At 42.4% G+C, this 18,588-nt stretch overlaps 1 protein-coding gene across 1 annotated transcript; it reads right to left on the reverse strand.

Moving 5' to 3' along the window:
* Nucleotides 1-10,670: 10,670 nt before the first annotated feature.
* On the reverse strand, nucleotides 10,671-11,090 carry LOC146884274 (uncharacterized). The gene has a single exon (XM_085665929.1). It carries the CDS (start codon nucleotides 11,088-11,090, stop codon nucleotides 10,671-10,673), a length of 420 nt encoding a protein of 139 aa, XP_085522055.1.
* Nucleotides 11,091-18,588: the final 7,498 nt, after the last annotated feature.

Consider the following 18,588-nt stretch of genomic DNA (forward strand, 5'->3'; position numbering starts at 1 on the left):
CAACATCAAATGATCTTACCCTTTCCGCATTTTTAGCAATCTTTATGGGAATCATTGCATCTATCCAGTACACTTGGTTGAATGGAGTTTCATCCGTGGTTGACTGAGGCGTGGTGTGATATGACCATATCACTCGATGAATTTCATCTGGCCAATCCCCTTTAGTTGTCATTAGTCTTTGTTTCAAATCTCACAGTATGACTTTGTTGGATGCTTCAACCTGTCCATTTGTTTGAGGATGCTACACAAAAGAGAAAACCTGCCTAATTACCGCACTTGTGAACATACAAATTGGGTGCCATTATCTGAAATGAGACATCGTGGAACTCCAAACCTGTATATTATATTTTTCCAATTAAATTCCTTAATCTTATTCCCTGTTATCACAGTCACAGGCTCTGCTACAATCCACTTCGTGAAATACTCAATGGCCACTATCAGAAACTTAAGCTGCCGGACCGCACACGGAAAGGGTCCTAGTATATCTATTCCCCACTTATGGAATGGTCACAGTGCATTGATTGAGTGTAGAACCTCAAGCGACCCTTTGGCCCAATTAGCATGCTTTTGGCACTGCTCACATTTCCTCACATACTCCATACATTCAGTTCATATAGTTGGCCAGAAAAATCCTTCTCTCATGACTAGTAACATTAATGCTCTTCCTCCAATATGACTCTCACATGCCCTTATGTAGCTCAACCATGATTCGTGCAACTTCATTTTTATCCACACAAATCAACAGAGGAAGAGAATATCCATATCGGAACAAATTGCAATCAGTTAATACATATCTACTGGATCTTTTCCTAACTCGACTTGCTTCCTTATCATCCCTCGATAGTTGTCCATCTGCAATATACCTTTTAATGGGAGTCATCCAATTCTCTTTTGGGTTCACTTGTATTGCCATGATTTGATGGTTTACCCCTATCTCTATTAGCGGAGATACCAATGTTTCTCGAATCATCGACTTATGCTGCCCAGGCTTGGTGTAACTGGCCAATTTTGATAACAAATATGCCCGACAATTTTGGTCCTTGAAAACGTGTATAAACTCAAAAGAGACAAAATTCTTGGCTAAAACCTGAGCGAATCCCAAGTACTTGGTCAATTATGGATCTTGAGCTCGAAACTTTCCTTTTACTTGACCAGTCACCAATGCTGAAACACTCTTAATTAACAACTTTGTGGCCCCATCTCCTTTGACAGTAACATCCCGACTATTAATGCTTCATACTCTGCTTGATTATTTCTAGCCTTGAATGCAAACCTAAAAGATTGTTCAATCAAGATTCCATCTGACTCTTCCAAGACAATGCCAACTCTGCTCCCCTTTACATTAGAGGCTCCATCCACGGACAATGCCTACTACAATATATCTTCATGCTTAGATTCCGTAAGAGTGGTAAGCTCTACCAAAAAATCTGATAATACATGTGCTTTGATCAGACCTCTGGTGTCATACTGAGTATTATACTTTGACAACTCTATTGCCCATTTCACTAACCTGCCTAATATGTTGGGTTTTTGTAATATCTGCTTTATAAGCAAGTTTGTCATTATTTTTATAACATGATTATGAAAATAGTGTCTCAATCGTCAAGCCATCACCACAACGACTAATGCTCCGTTTTTCCAACATTGGATACCGTATTTCTATCCCATGTAACATTTTGCTCACAAAATACACGGGCTTATGTTCTTCCTTCCATAGTTGGACCAATATTGAACTAACCGCTTGATCGGTTATCGAGATATATAACGCCATAATACTATTCTTCTCTGGCCTGCACAGCACAGGTGGTTTGCTCAAATACTCTTTTAATTGTTGAAAAGTTTCCTCACACTGAGCGGTCCACTGAAACTTATAATTTTTTCCCAGACATTGAAAATAAGGTAAACCTTTGTCTCCATTTTTTGCCAGAAACTGGGAGAGGGCTACCATCCTTCCTGTTAATCAATGAACTTCGTTTACATTAGTCGGGCTTCTCATGTTAATGATGGCTTCACACTTATCGGGATTGGCTTCTATACCTCTCTCGGTACGTAGAAAACCCAAAAACTTCCCTGCTTTGATGCAAAAAATGTAACGTCGCTACTGGAAATTACTTAATTAAAATAATTCAATAAGAATTGAAGATCAAACGACAAAATTTATTATTTCCAAACGTGGGAAAATTTAAATCATTATTCAATGCGCCAAAATTTGATTAAAGCTAAAGTAATAATCTTATTACAATTTCCAAAATCCGAAGAAACAGAAGAAAACATAATTTATTTTCTAGCTCAAGTCCCCAAGCTAGGCCCCTCTCTGTCTTTATGCATCGCCAACATCACCTATAATCATCTGCTTCCATGTAACAAATCACACGATCATCGCCAAACACAAACAGAAAGGGTGAGCTCATAATGAAATAACACATACCTTAAAAAACATCAATTACCCAACTAATTTAGTCTAGTTAGTTCTTGGCCAAGGATTTTCAACCTTCAAATAACACAAATAGTTAGCCTTAGATTTAGGATTTATGATGCTCACACGAACTTGTCCGCTTGTGGTCTTGCTCTACAAATCTCCTTGCTCATAATCCTACTTTACGAACCTTCCTGCTCATAGTCCTGCTCTACGGACCTGCCCGCTCATAGTTCAACATATGTGATCCACTAACTATGTACCTCCCCGCACGCAGCATCTCTCAAGTGTGAGCGCGAAACATACGAACCTACCTCGCTCGTATTACCACACGAGAGTAACAAGATATGAATCTCCCCATTCATATCATCACGTGTTCACCACCATTCATGAACCTATCCACTCATGGCACAACATCTTTTGATCCAAGTATCACATCACTGCGTAAAAGCAACACACACAAGCCACTGACTGCAGCATTATCGCCTGGAGCGGCCTAAGTTCTGCCAGGCACCACCCTCTCACAGACCCACTGTTATAGGGTCTACTGCGTGGCCACCACACTCGTGCCGCCAGGCGCTATACTAGTAGCGAAACTCCACTGGTGTTAGCACCCAAAGCAGACAGTCCTGGACTCTCCAAAATACCTCTCAAGGTATTATCACACTATCATTCCCTAGTGTTGAACCCTTGGCAACCTCTCACCCTCTTATAAATCAAGTATTTAAAATTCCAATTGCTAATTCCTCGATTTAATGACTCTAACTCACCAAGTGTTCCTTTATTGTATAATGCTCAATCAAATTATATGTAGGCTTAAATAGTCATTTGGTCCTACTTTTGGATCAGTTTTTTCAGTTTGGTCCTACTTTTGTTTTTTTGTTCAATTGGGTCCTAAATTTCAAAAATGTGTTTCAATTAAGTCCTTCGAGCTAACTCCGTTAAAATTTTTAACAGAATATTGTGTACGTATCAGTTTGCCATTGACGTGGACACTATTCAGTTACGTGGACACTATGAATGCATTTATGTCATGGACTATGGTTTAATTGAAAAAGGGATTTAGGGTTCGTAGAGAAACCTTCTTCTTCCCTTGTCCACTCTTCTGTTGTCGTCCATCCTTCACCAGAAAGTCATGTCTCGTGGGCCATCGTCGTCGTCTTGCAACAGTTGGGGGCAACATGGTGGTTCTAGGGTTCTAGGCGGAGCACCCATGTGTGATTGCGGAGAGCTTGCTGTAGTACGGACAACATAAACTGCGAAGAATTTGGGTAAACAATTTTGGGGTTGCGTCAATTTAAGGTTTGTTTCATATGAGGTTTAAATTGAAGTTGTTTATGTTATTTAAATTGACTTTTTGCTTAATTTTTTTTAACAGAGAAGAGGGGAAGATACGGTAGGGTGTAATTTTTTCAGATGGTGCTTTTAAGAGAGTGTTGATGAAAAAGATGCTGTAATCATTAGGCAAAGAAAAATGATATTTGGTTTGGAGAAATCAGTGAGAGTTTGGAAGAAAAGATTTCAGTTATCAATAGTTGGGATGCTATTTCTGGTTTTAGTGAACATAGTGTTAGTGATCTGTAATTTCCATGGGGTGTTTTAATAGAAGTTTGAATGTACTTCCCATGGTGTGCTTCTACTGTTGTAATAGAAGTTTGAATGTACTTCCCATGGTGGCAAATGTCCCAAATGGACCACAACTCCCAATCTCATTTTCGTCTCTTTCATTATCAGTACCATTCAAACTTATTAACTCTTCTGACTCCTAACCATTATCAGACAAACCTTTGTTCAATTCAAGACTCCCATCACGAACCCTTTCCATGTCTTCATCAGTGTCTGTTTCATTTGGATCACATTCAACTTCCACCGTACCTTTACTAGATTTATACCTCCTACAGTCAACATTTATTTCAACATCATGTAGCCCTTCTTAACCCCAGTCCTCACCCTCAGTATTAATTGCACCATTGTCATCAGACAACGGGTGCAACATATGCTCAACAGAATACCATAACCCCTTGTCGCAACCGGAATCGCGACGGGACGACGAATCAAAAAAGAAAACGAGTTTGAAAAAGAGATTTGGAGTCGCCACCATAGTTATTCTGGAAAACTAGGGAAAACCATAAAGATAAGAAAAGTTTGCGAAAAACTAGATTTTGAGTTCGGGAGTCGATTACGCGTAGGGAAGGTGTTAGCACCCTACTGTGTCTGCCCGAGGGCGGTACCTTTAATTAAAAATGCAAAGTTGATGTGATTTTCAAAATATTAATTTACCCAAAAATAATAAGACAAAAATGCTAAAAAGAAACAAAGATATTGTTTTAATTTTTTAGGCCCGACAAGGATTGACCTTGGTCCTACGTATTTTCATTCAAAATGAGAAATCAGGGTTACGTAGTTCTTTGAAAGATATTTGAGAAAATAATTGAGAAAATGATTTGATTTTTTTGGAGGTGAACCTGACAAGGACTGGCCTTGCTCCTACGTATCTCACGGTGGAGAATCAAGGATCACGTAGTTCTTAAAAAGGACTTTTTGCTTGATATTTTTGTATTTTTGAATGCTTGATATTTTTGTATTTTGAAAATTTTGTATTTTTTTTGGTATTTTTGAATTAGTTGAAAATATGTGTCACACGACGCGAGCGGTCGGACATACACTAAAAGAGAAAGAAAACTATTTTTTGGTATTTTTAGAAAATAAGTGTCACACGATGCGAGTGACCGGACAGACACAATGAAAGAGAACATTTTTTTATTTTTTTTATATTTGTAATTTTTATAATTTTTAAATATATATATATATATATATATTTTTAAATAAAAATAAATAAATTTATAAAAGGATGAAATTATTTAAGAAGGATAAAAGTGGAAAATAAAATATGGGGGTACATGAGTAATGTGTGAGGTGCATGAAGTAAAATAAAAAGAGCCCCCAAAATAGGAGATAAATACAAATGAGTGGTGGAGTCAATAAAATTGGAGGTGCAAGAAGTACACATTGGAGGTGTGTGTAGTGAAACCTGGACCGCAAACAGTAACGCATCGGGTATAGGCACTAAAATAGGGGTGCATCAAGTAAGGAAAACAAAGCGAACCCAAATCAAACAAGAGCTAACTAATGTGGGGAGTGAGCAAGGGTGCGAGATTAAACATTCGGGGGTGCATGAAGTAAGGTGGGCTGAGACATGATCAGCCCAATGTGAAATGTGGGTGGTGAATCATAACCTAGACCCTAGCTGCTCGAAAATCAGGAGGCAAGTCCCTTCCCTCTCTCCCTATCAACGTCCGCACGGGTCACTGACCACCGACACACCACCCTTACCTCTGCTTCACCACGCCTCCCCACCACTGGCTTGCCAGCGACGCCAACAGACACCAGAGACGTCCTCCCTCTCAGAGGCTCAATCACTTTGTTCTCACTCACGCATCGGAACCTAGCTCCGAGAGACCAACGTCGACGCAGCGCCTGCAACTTCTACCGTGGACACCACTGCTGCCGCGACCAAAGCGTGCCCCCGGTGATGCCAAACTTCCCGATCTCCGACCATCCCATTCCGCAAGAAAGAAAGGTTCGTGACGACTCTGAGGCTCGTCACCACCGTACCGACCACCGCAATTGGGTCTGCGACCATCACGCGACCACACTCCTCCGTTCAGATCGACCACACGCGACCACACTCCCGTTCAGAGCCTCGAATCGCCGGCGGCGAGGGTTTCTCTTCTCTTGGTTTTTTTTGCTTCTGATTTGTATTGGGTTGTTATGGTGAATTTGAGTGTGTGACAGTGATGATGATGAATGAATGTGATTCTGGTTTGTTTGTGGTGTTTTGTGTTTGGGTTCCGGCCTGGCAGCTTCTTGCAGGTGAGCAAGGATGAGAGGGGAGGTTCAATACAGGAAGATGAAAAATGGGAATTGCATAGCGGTGATGATGGTTTCTTGGTGACCGTGTGGAATGGGTTGGTTTGTGGTAAAAGGTTGGGCTGTAGTGCGAAGGAGATGATTGAAGGTGAGATGAGGGATAATGGGTTTAGTGATGGTGTTGTTATGTAGGGGAATGGTGTTGTGTAGGCATGATGACGAAGAGTTTTGGTGAATAAGAAAAGAAGCTTGTTGGTATTGGAGCTGTTAATGGTTTATGGGCGTGTAGTGATGGTTGAGGAAATAGGTTGTGTTATGTGTGTACAGGCGGGGAGGATAGATTGGCGCGAGTATTCAATAGAGAGGATAATGGAGGATTCAAACAACAATAATGTAGTAATGTAGATTCAATGAGCCAAATAAATGACAAGCAACACTTAATGTATATGACTACATTATGTTTATTCTCAAGCACAATGCAACTACAACAGGTTCACACCAAACATTCAAGTATTCATATGCAGTGTTTACCTCTTGCAGTCCTCCCTATTAACAACTCTTTCTTCCCTTGGCTCGCTTCCCCCTTGTGCTACGAAGTTCTCCCTTGGTCTCTATCAGTTCGTCCGAGGGTGCTGGGAGCTGTTTCTCTACATGTACTGTATTTTGAAATTTTGTTCACTCTGCCCAGAGAGCGTATCCATCTCCTCCTCTTTTTCGCTTTTTTCCTTATTTATGAGATCCCTTTTGTTCGTGGTTGAGAGATGTAACATGGTGTAAAGTGCCGTTTGCTTCTTTGCCTTGTTCTGTCTGCCTTCTCTTCAATCAATCCATGCATATGCAGCTAATTAATTTCCATTTTTGTGTGATGAGTCTGCAGCAGCGGGACTTTCAGGGTAACAAATGAGGAAAGGACTAGCCTATCCTGTGCAGAAAAATTGAATGCCCTGTACCTCTCTGTGCTTTTTTTCAAATCTCTCTTTTCCTATTTTTTGTTTTTCTTTGCTTTTTTTTTTCAAATATGTTTTTCTTTTCACTTTTTTTAATCCGTTTTTTAAAATAATAAATAGTAATAAAATAAAATAAATATGAAGAAAATTGAAAACAAAGAAAGAAAAAAGAAAAGATAAAATAAAATAAAAAGAAATAAAATAAGATAAAAGGACATAATAAAATCAAAGTAAAATAAGATAAGAAAGAAAATAAAAATAATAATAATAAATAAATAAGTAAGTAAGTAAAAATAATAATAATAAAAGGAATATATATATATATATATATATATATATATATATATATATATTATAATCCGGACAAAATTGAGTGTCGACACCCCTTAATACTAATATACCCCATTTCCTTAATTTTTCCTAAAACTTCAAAATAGGACCAACGGTCAAGATCACATGACCAATTAGTTGTTTCCCCACCAATGTATTTAAAGTATTCATCAGTGGCAAAGTGTCCACCGTGGTGGACCACATTCTCGAATCTTTGGTCACACATCCCAAAGATCGATACAGAGACAAAACCTGTAAAAGTATTAACAAAGTTCAATGGGGGACCACTAACAAAATCAATATGGTATTAAAGGTTGGGGGACACAATAACCCCACATAAATCTGGACCAAACCCACCACCAAACACCGAAAACCGACAGACAAACATACAATTTTTAAATGGGGGATAAAATGTACTCTATCAACAAAGAAAGTTGCATTTAAAGCGACAAATGGTAATGAACAAACAAAAAAAAACCATAAAACCCATATCAAACAACAAAATCACACAAAAACGAATACCTATCCTCTTTGACGATACGTTGTGACCACAACACCAATTTTTGTCGCGAACTTGTCTTCTCCACTCGTCCTTGCGAATCCTGCGAACCAAACGATGAAGACGAACCCTAAAATCCACCAGCCGGCCAAACGACGAAGATGAACCCAAAATCCCTTTTAATTTCAATCCCTAATATTTCAATCCCTTTTAATTTCATTCCCTTTCAATTTCACAATGTCCACGTAACTGAACAATGTCCACGTCAATGGCAAACTGACACGTACACAATATTCTGTTAAAAATTTTAACGGAGTTAGCTCGAAGGACTTAATTGAAACACATTTTCAAAATTTAGGACCCAATTGAACAAAAAAACAAAAGTAGGACTAAACTGAAAAAATTGATCCAAAATTAGGACCAAATGACTATTTAAGCCTTATATGTAAATCACCATCAAATATAGTGCCTCATATAAACATTCTTCATACATTAGCAATTTTTGCATTGTAATTCATTAAAACTTAAGCACAAAACTCTCATCCATCCAATTTTTACTTCACGAACTAGACCCCAAAACCACGATATCCAGTGTTGCCCACTGCCAAACTGGAAATTCTAGCTATATCCTAACGGTAGATCATGCGTTGCCAAATGGCGCATCAGATTTTTGGGAGAGTTCCCCTTCTCTTCCTTGCGCGAGTCCAAATTTTCATAATACACTCAATCCCATTCAGATTAAACCATAGATCACACACGCAACGTACATAAACAAGTTTCCAGAAATCACAATGACTCTTACGCCAAACAACACACAAAAAGGCAAAATAGTTTCGCATTGCCTGGCAGAAATTCATTGTCCGCAAGGCAGTTCATGATGCTACCCAGTAACTAGGTCACTACTGACGCGTCGCCTGGCAGCAACATCATGCCTGCCAGGTGGTTTTTGGGCAAAAATCCAGAAACTTACGAAAAACTATGTGGAATTGGGTAAACTCTCATGCAATTATACATGGCAAAGCACATTCAATAACACACAAGTCATAACACAATGAACAACTCCCCTTACATTTAAAGTACGATTATCATGTTCTCATGTTTGCCCAAAAACCGTCATGATCATGCAACACTCGGTCATAATGATATCATCAATAGTGGCCTTTTTCACACACTTATAACATCATACATTTGAGCTAACATATATAGGTTCATATATTCAACATGGCTCAGCAAGCACTACTAAAAACATACTCATCAATCACACATATATATATTATGTATATACATTCACCAATCGAGGCCATACCAGCACTTAAGCACACTTAATCATCCATCAATAATCATACTATTAGGGAATAAAACAACCAATCATGAGTGATGTATATCTCTACCTGCCGACATCCAATGCAAATCTCCACCATTCAAACTGAATAACAACATGTTATGAATTGCCTGTCAAAATTTCACCTAAATTGGACGGTTAACGAATTGAGAAACGCAATATTACGAAAACTGCGCAAATCAGAAAAATATGTAGCGCCTAGCACCCAAAAATGAAGAGTTTGGTGCTTGGGGTATGAAACCTACGCCCGGCGCTTCCTGTTGTGACATCCACTAAAGGATCAATCTCATGTTAATGATGGTTTCACTTATCGGGATTGGCTTCTATACTTCTCTCGGTAAGTAGAAAACCCAAAAACTTCCTTGTTTTGATGCCAAAAAAGAATTTTTCTGGATTTAACTTAAGCTGAAACTTGTTTATTGTAGCAAACAGCTCTACCAAATCTTCCTAATGTCGTGTTTCCTTTATTGAGGTGACTACCATGTCATCCACATAAGTTTGTACGTTACGCTCTATCATAGGTGCCCAATCCGATCCATCAACCTCTGATAAGTTGCACTTGCCTTTTTTTAAACCAAAAGGTATTACCTTGTCTCTCCCATGAAGGTTGTTTTTTCTTTGTCCCAAGGATGCATCTTTATTTGATTGTAACCCGAGTAGGCATCAAGAAAACTCAACAAAGCACATCTGGATGCATTATCTACCAATGCATCTATTCTGGGTAAAGGATAAGAGTCTTTGGTACATACTTTATTCAAATAAATGAAATCAACAACATCCTCCATTTGTCGTTCGACTTCTTAACCATCATCATGTTCAATAGCCATGTGGGATACTAAATTTTCCTGATATGTGTTGCATTTAGAAGTTTCTTCACTTCTTCCGCAATAGCTTGAGCTTTTTCTTCCCCAATCGCCTTCGTCTCTAAACTTTTTCCTTGGCTTTTGGGTTCACATTGAGTTTATGACACAAGAAATCAGGGTCTATTCCTACCATATTTGTTGTCGTCCAGGCAAATGAAGAAAGATTTGCTTGCAAAACATGAAAAATTTGCGCTTCTATATCCGAACTCAAGTCTCCTCCTATTTTAAGTTTTCGCCCATTAAGGACTACTTCCTTTATCTCCCCCACAGGCTGGGGTCTTCGCTCCGGGTGCACTATTTTAGGATCTAACTCAGTATCAATTGATCCTTTAGTGGATGTCACACAGTGTGTGTACTTTTGACGAGTTCTGAGGCTATCTTCGTAACACTTCCGAGCTCTCTCCTAGTTTACCGTCATCGTGACCACCTTTCCTTCGTCAGTAGGGAACTTCATTTTCAAATGAGTGGTTGAGACTACTGCTCCTAATTTGTTTGTGGAGGGTCTACCTAGCAGCAAATTATATGATGATGGTGCATTAACAACTATGTACCGCACCATGATAGTTTTTGCAGCACTATCATCCCTGAATGTTGTCTTCAAATCCGCGTAGCCTATCACCTCTACTTGTTCTCCAAAAAAACCTACCAATACTCTATCAAAGGGTTGTAATAAATCCATAGGAATTTGCAACCTTATAAAGGTTTCCCGGAACATAACATCGGTTGAACTTCCCTGATCTATCAAAACTCTATCTACAATCCTACATATCTTGATAACTGACAACACTATTGGATCATCTTCATGTGGAACGAGTGATAACATTGTCGTTGATGCGTTCAAATTAATACTACTAAACTATAGCAACTTCAGTATTGCTAAGATAGTAGTCAACAAAATAGAAAGGGTAAAGTAACCCAAAGTCGTCTCCCAACGAACACGGAATTGATTTTTAACAAATTAGTTCTTATGAAATCTATACAAAAGAGTTAGTCTAATAAAATAATAAAATATAGGAGAATTAAGATAAACAATAAAGAAATAGAAAAGATAAAAAGAGATAAAAACAATTGTAAAGAAAATAGATTGATTCCATTGCTTTTGCAAAATAGATTCACCATCGGTTATCTAAAGATTATTGCTCAATTAATTATTGTTGTAGATTTACAAATTAATCAATGTAAAGTCTCAATTAATTTGTTGGCGTTCTCACTTTTAACCAAAGTACAGTCTCAATTAAAAGTGAGAACTTTTATATTATCCACAATAAATTCAACCAAAGTACAGTCTCAATCAAATTTTACTATGCCTAATCATGTCTATTCTTTTATCTCCTCACCAAATAAAAAGCTTAATTAATCAAAGTAAAGTCTCGATTAATTTTCATTAGAGTAAATACCTTTAACCAAAGTAAAGTCTCAATTATTGGTAAAAACTCATTTAATCACATGAAAGTTTCTAAATAAAATCAAAGTAAAGTCTCAATTAGATTTAAAAACCCTTGGACTCATATGATCAACATGCATATAGATTTAAAATCATTACTTTTTATGTGATTCAAAGATAAAAGACATAGATGAATGAAAACCTCAACAATAATAAAAAGAACAAAGAAATTATTTCATTCTAACCTCAGAATCCATAATGAAATTACAATGGAATCAACCCAAGAAGTTTAGCTGTACCATACCTAGCCAAACTCGACCAAATAAGTAAACAATGTGCACATCAAGGCAGCAAAGTATCCGACCTAGGCCGACTTAACCTAACTTATACCAGTCTTGACCTAAACTAAACATCTAAAGGGACAACCTACACCAGCATAAGCCATCAAGACAAATAGCCGGCCTAGACCGACTACTCCATCATATCCACTAAGTTTAGAACCTAGGTCGACCACTCTAATGAACTCAACATAATGGAAGCGTCCGCGCCCAATAAACCTTAAGGGCCTGAGTTAGGGCCCTGGCCCACTCACAAGCCCCACCTAGAGCCCAAGTCAAGGCCCAGCCCATGGAATGGTCATACATCTTTCGTGCTCTATAAATACACGTGGACCCCATCATTTAAAGGTACGCATTCATTAATCATTGATTTGACTCTCTGAGAACTTTGACTTACTTGAGCTTCGGAGATTCTTCTACAGGTAACCCCTCCTGGGTTCAAGCTGACATGTGTCGATCAGAGAGAGAGACCAACTGAAGAGATAGCGGACTACTTGGTAAGGTGAAACTTGTGCCTAACTTATCTTATTTGTTCTGCAGGAACAATTGGCGCCCACCGTGGGACACGAGACGAACACCTCTAGTACCCGTTTTTCTCTGAAGATGGTTTCCACCCGCAGCAGAGCTGGAGCGAACAAACAAGCGGATGCTGGTCCCTCTGGACCTCCTAGCATCACCCCTGATTTGGCCGCCATCCTAGACGGCCAAGCAAAGATGCAACAAGAACTCGCTGACCTGAAGAAGCGCAGTGCTGAAGAAATGGAGGCGTTAAGACAAGAGAACTCCCGCCTCAGGCGAAGGATCGAGGCGGATCCCAACCTGAAGGGAAAAGCCAAAGAAACCTCTGAAGCTGTGAAGTCTCCATCTTTCCAGCCTATAGAGGAAGAAAGTGAATACAATCCCACCCCCCACACCTTCACCACCACCCAACAGACACCCATTACCTCCACCCATCCCCATCACTTTCCACCTGGTCAACCGGGGCTTACTGCACCCCCAACCCTCGCCCCCACCCTCCCCACCACCCATATCCCCTACAACATACCCACCGCCCTCCACACTACACATATTCCACCCTATAACCCATAATATCTTCCCACAACCCACATTCCTCCTCACAACATCACCTCCACCTTTCCTGCTATGATCAACCACCCACCCCCACTTCACATGCCCCCTCCTCACCACCCTAGACGCCGCCACCCATTCGCGGATTTTATCGCCAACACCCCTCTCCCGGCCCAATGGGAACCATTCACCCTGGATGGCTATAACGGCGAAACCGACCCTGATGAGCACCTGAAAGTCTACGTCACCCATGTCGCCTTATACACATCCCAAGACGCAGTCTTCTGCAAAGCTTTCCCCACCACCCTCAAAGGCCCTGCCCTAGAATGGTTCACAACTCTCCTGCCCTACTCAATCGATAGTTTCGACATCCTCTCCCACATGTTTTCCACCCATTTCGTCGGAAGCCGTCCCCATCAAACCACCACCATATCCCTACTCGGTATCAGATAGGAACCTAACGAACCACTCAGAGCATTCATCGATCGCTTTAGTAAAGTCGCCCTTCGTACACCGCACCTCAACCAGGAGATGATTCTCCAGTGCATGACTCTTACCCTACAACCCGCCCCTTCGCCAACAACGTCTACTTCCACCCACCTGCCTCCATGCACGAACTTAAGCTGCGTGCAGCCGACTACGTCCGCATGGAGGAAATACAAACACTTCACACCAAATTCTGCAACGACTATGCCGCCACCACCTCCAACCCCACCCCACAACCTAACCCACGACCTGATACCCGCCCACGTGAACCCCGCCAACCTCGCTTCACCAGATACGCCCCCCTCACAGTAGCCCACTCCCGCATTCTAGACGAAGCCCTCCAAGCCGATCTAATCCCTCCACCACGCAAGACAACCACACCTCCCAACGCCGACATGACCAAATATTGCCGCTACCACCGCAACCATGGTCACACTACGGAAGAATGCAAAGCACTCCAGGATAAAATAGAAGAACTGGTCCGTGCTGGCCACTTTTGCCGCTTCATCCGTAGGGATGACCATTCCTCCTCCTCTCGATCCCGCCACCCCCCGCGACCTGACCACAGACGTCAACCAAATGACTCCCATCATAATACCCACCCCACCCAACCCAACAATCAATAACCAGATCCCGCCCGCACCGACATCATCCCTGCCGAACCCCCCTTACGAGGCACCATTAACACCATCTCTGGTGGCTTCGCAAGTGGAGGCTCCACCTCGTCTGCTAGAAAGAGACACCTTCGCCATATACAATCCATCAACCATATCACCCACTCCCACCACAGACGCTGTATGCCCCCCATCGTATTCACAGATGATGACTTCCACGGCCTCGACCACCAACAAGATGACCCCATGGTCATCACCGTCGAAATCAAAAATTATGCTGTTAAGAAAGTCCTTGTGGATCAAGGCAGCTCAGTTGACATCCTCTACTGGGTCACCTACCAAAAATTACAACTTCCTGACACCGCCATGACCCCATATGATGAGCCCATATATGGCTTTTCCGGCGAACAAGTATCCACCCGGGGCTACATAGACCTCCACACCGTCTTTCGGGACGGAAACCAAACCAAAACCATCCCAATCCGCTTCCTTATTGTCGATGCGCCAACATCTTACAACATACTCCTGGGTCGTCCTTCCCTCAATACACTTGGCGCAGTCGTCTCCACCCCTCACTTGGCCATGAAGTTCCCTGCCCCATCCGGCGACATCCTGACCATACACTGTGACCAGCGTTTGGCACGCGAGTGCTACATGGCAAGCTTACGACCACAACTCCCAATCCAACAAACCAACCATATCGAACGACCCCCTGGTGCCAGCATAGCCCTATCCGGCGAGGACCTTGACCCCAGAATAGGCTGGGATGTCCGCCTCGAACTAGTCGAAGACACCACTTCTCTGGAGCTCCCCAATGGCCACTCCATTAACTTAGGCACCGGTTAAAACTCTGACGAGTGTGCCATAATCACACCCATCCTCATCAACAACACAGATCTTTTCGCCTGGTCGGCCGCCGACCTCCCTGGAGTAGACCCCCAGGTGGCATCCCACAAGCTGTCTATATACAAAGAAGCCCGCTACGTATCCCAGAAAAAGCGCAAGCTTGGGGAAGAACGCCGATAAGCAGCCAAGGTGGAGGCCGACAAGTTACTGAACGCAGGATTTATAGAAGAAGCTCAATACACCACTTGGTTCTCTAACGTTGTCTTGGTGAAGAAAGCCATTGGCAAATGGCGGATGTGCGTAGACTACACGGACTTGAATAAGGCTTGCCCTCGCGACGCCTACCCCTTACCCAACATTGATCGACTCGTAGACGGCGCGGTAGGAAACAAGGTGCTTAGCTTTTTGGATGCATATTCAAGTTATAACCAAATCTCCATGGCCATAACAGATATGCATAAGACCGCCTTCATTACGGACGATGCCAACTACTTCTATAGGGTCATGCCCTTTGGCCTCAAAAACGCTGGGGCAACTTACCAACGACTAATGGACAAAGTCTTCAGCCACCTAACAGGACACTGTGTCGAAGTTTACGTCGATGACATGGTTGTCAAGTCCCCAAGTCATCATCAACACGCTGAAGACCTGGCGGCAGTGTTCTCCGCGCTGCGCCAATATAACCTCCGCCTAAATCCCGACAAATGCGTATTCGGCATCGACCGCGGTAAATTCCTTGGTTTCATGTTAACCCAACACGGCATAGAGGCTAACCCTAAAAAATGCAAAGCTATCATCGAAATGCGCAGCCCCACTACCGTCAAAGAAGTCCAACGCCTCATTGGCCGTCTCACAGCCATCTCTTGCACCCAAACTGGCTGAACAAACTCAACCCATAATCCAACTCCTAAAGAAATCCACCTGGTTCACGTGGACTGATGATTGTGAGCAGATCTTCCAAAAACTCAAAACAACCTTAACCTCACCGCCTATCCTCCACAAACCAGACACCAGCCAACCCCTGCTGGTATACATCACGGCCACCGACTATACCGTCAGTGTAGCGCTTGTTCAAGAGGTAGGAGGAACACAACATCCCGTGTATTTTGTGAGCAGAACACTGCAAGATCTTGAAACCAGGTATCAGATGGTAGAAAAACTAGCCCTATCCCTGGTCGACGCAGCACGCCGCCTTCGCCCATATTTCCAAAACCATACCATAACCGTTAACACCGATTACCCAATCCAAAAAATATTACAAAAGCCGGATCTAGCCGGACGCATGTCATCATGGGCCGTGGAACTGTCAGAATTCAACATCCGCTATGAACCCCACGGCCCCATCAAAGCCCAGTGTCTTTTAGACTTCGTCAACGACCTACAACAAACACCCATTGAGGACCAGTGGACGCTTCATGTAGATGGCTCCTCAAACCCAAGAGGTGCCGGCACCGGCATCGTCTTAGAAGGCCCCAACGACATCCTCATTGAAAAATCCCTTCACTTTGCTTTCAAAATGTCAAATAACCAAGCCGAATACGAAGCCATCCTCGCCGACCTTTCCCTAGCCCGTGAAGTCGGTGTCAAGAAGTTAACATGCAAAACTGACTCCAAACTGTAGGTCACCTAAATGATGAATTCCAAATCAAAGACCCCATCCTCCTACAGTATTACCATCTGGTCTGTGCGGTTATTCAATCCGCTTTCGAACAAGTCCGTGTCAAACACATCCCGAGAACCGACAACGTCAGAGCTGACATCCTTTCCAAATTGGCCAGCACCAAGCTAAAAAACTGTAATTGATCCTTACTACAGCAAACACTATCCACACCGTCCATCACACACACTTGCCAAATATTAACCCACACCCCAGCTACCAACGTCACCCCCTCCCAAACCCAAAACTGGACCACCCCCTACATTCAATACCTCAAAACTGGCAATACCCCCCTCGACGCGGACAAGACTTGGCTGGCTAAGGCCGCCAGGTATACTATGATAGGCGATGACCTCTACAAACGCGGATACGACCAACCCCTACTCAAATGTGTCACGGCAGAGCAAGCCCAATATATCATCAAAGAGCTACACGAAGGAATTTGTGGTTATCATTCCGGTGCACGCATCATGGCTACAAGAGTTCTCAGAGCCAGATACTTCTGGCCCACTATAGAAGCAGACTGCCAGGATCATGTCAGGAAGTGCAAGCCATGTCAGAAGCACGACAACCTTATTCATCAGAAACAGGAACAACTACACCACATACTATCCCCATGGCCATTCACTAAATGGGGAATGGCCATCCTTGGCCCCTTCTCACCCGGCAAGGGGCAAGTAAAATTCCTAATAGTAGTCGTTGATTATTTTACCAAATGGATCGAAGCCAAGCCGCTAACTACCATCACGGCCCAACAAGTCTAGCAGTTCGTGTGGAAGGACATTATATGCAGATATGGTGTACCACATACCATTATAACAGACAATGGCAGACAATTCATCGACAAGGAGTTAGCCAAATTCTACACCGGCCTAGGCATCAAACACATCACAAGCTCTGTAGAACACCCACAAACCAACGGGCAGGCAGAGGCTGCAAATAAAGTCATCCTCATAGAGCTGCGCAAAAGGTTGGATATCGCCAAAGGCCGATGGCCTGAAGAATTAATAGAAGTACTATGGGCCTACAGATGCACCCCTCAATCATCAACAAACGAATCTCCATTCAGCTTAGTCTATGGCGCAGACGCCATGATACCGGTAGAAATTGACGAGCCATCCCTGCGCCGGGAACTATACGACTCAGCCCGCAACCACCAAAACATGGCCTTACATCTTGAACTCCTACCCGAACTCAGAGAAAAAGCCCAAATACACAACCTAGCTGCCAAACAACGAGCTGCCAAGAAGTACAATGCGAACCTACACCCACGATCATTTGTCGTCGGGGACCTAGTATGGAGAATGGCCAACAGTGCTAGAAAGAAGGTTGGCAAGTTCTTCGCCAATTGGGACGGTCCATACCGCATACGAGAAGATGCTGGAGGGGGAGCTTATCGTCTAGAACAATTGTCTAGGGAAGAGATTCCCAACACATGGAACATATCCCACCTCAAGTTCTACTTCAGCTAAATGTGTATTGTAATCAAACCAATACTTGTAACCCCGGGTGTACTCTTTTTCCTCACTTGGTCTTTTTTCCCTAAGGAGGGTTTTGGCCAATGAGGTTTTAACGAGGCACCCCCCTTTTTTAATAAATAAAAGAAGGGTTCCCTACTTTACGACTCTCTGTGTGGCTTAACTCGTGCTTAATTCGTTTATGTTCCCCACCCTTACCACAAGTAAGCGGCCTCGGTCGAACACCCTTAACTCTTGCTTAATTCGTCTAAGTTCCCCACCCTTACCACAAGTAAGCGGCCTGGGTCGAACATCCTTAACTCGTGCTTAATTCGTTTAAGTTCCCCACCCTTACCACAAGTAAGCGGCCTGGGTCGAACACCCTTAACTCGTGCTTAATTCGTCTAAGTTCCCCACCCTTACCACAAGTAAGCGGCCTAGGTCGAACACCCTTAACTCGTGCTTAATTCG

Source organism: Vigna unguiculata, chromosome 8 (assembly GCF_037176805.1).
Source record: "Vigna unguiculata cultivar grain cowpea cultivar isolate G323 ecotype 2 chromosome 8, ASM3717680v1, whole genome shotgun sequence".
NCBI classification, from domain to species: domain Eukaryota; kingdom Viridiplantae; phylum Streptophyta; class Magnoliopsida; order Fabales; family Fabaceae; genus Vigna; species Vigna unguiculata.

Coding starts and splice junctions, on each gene's coding strand:
- LOC146884274 (XM_085665929.1), bottom strand. CDS start 11,090: ATGTTATCACTCGTTCCACATGAAGATGATCCAATAGTGTTGTCAGTT.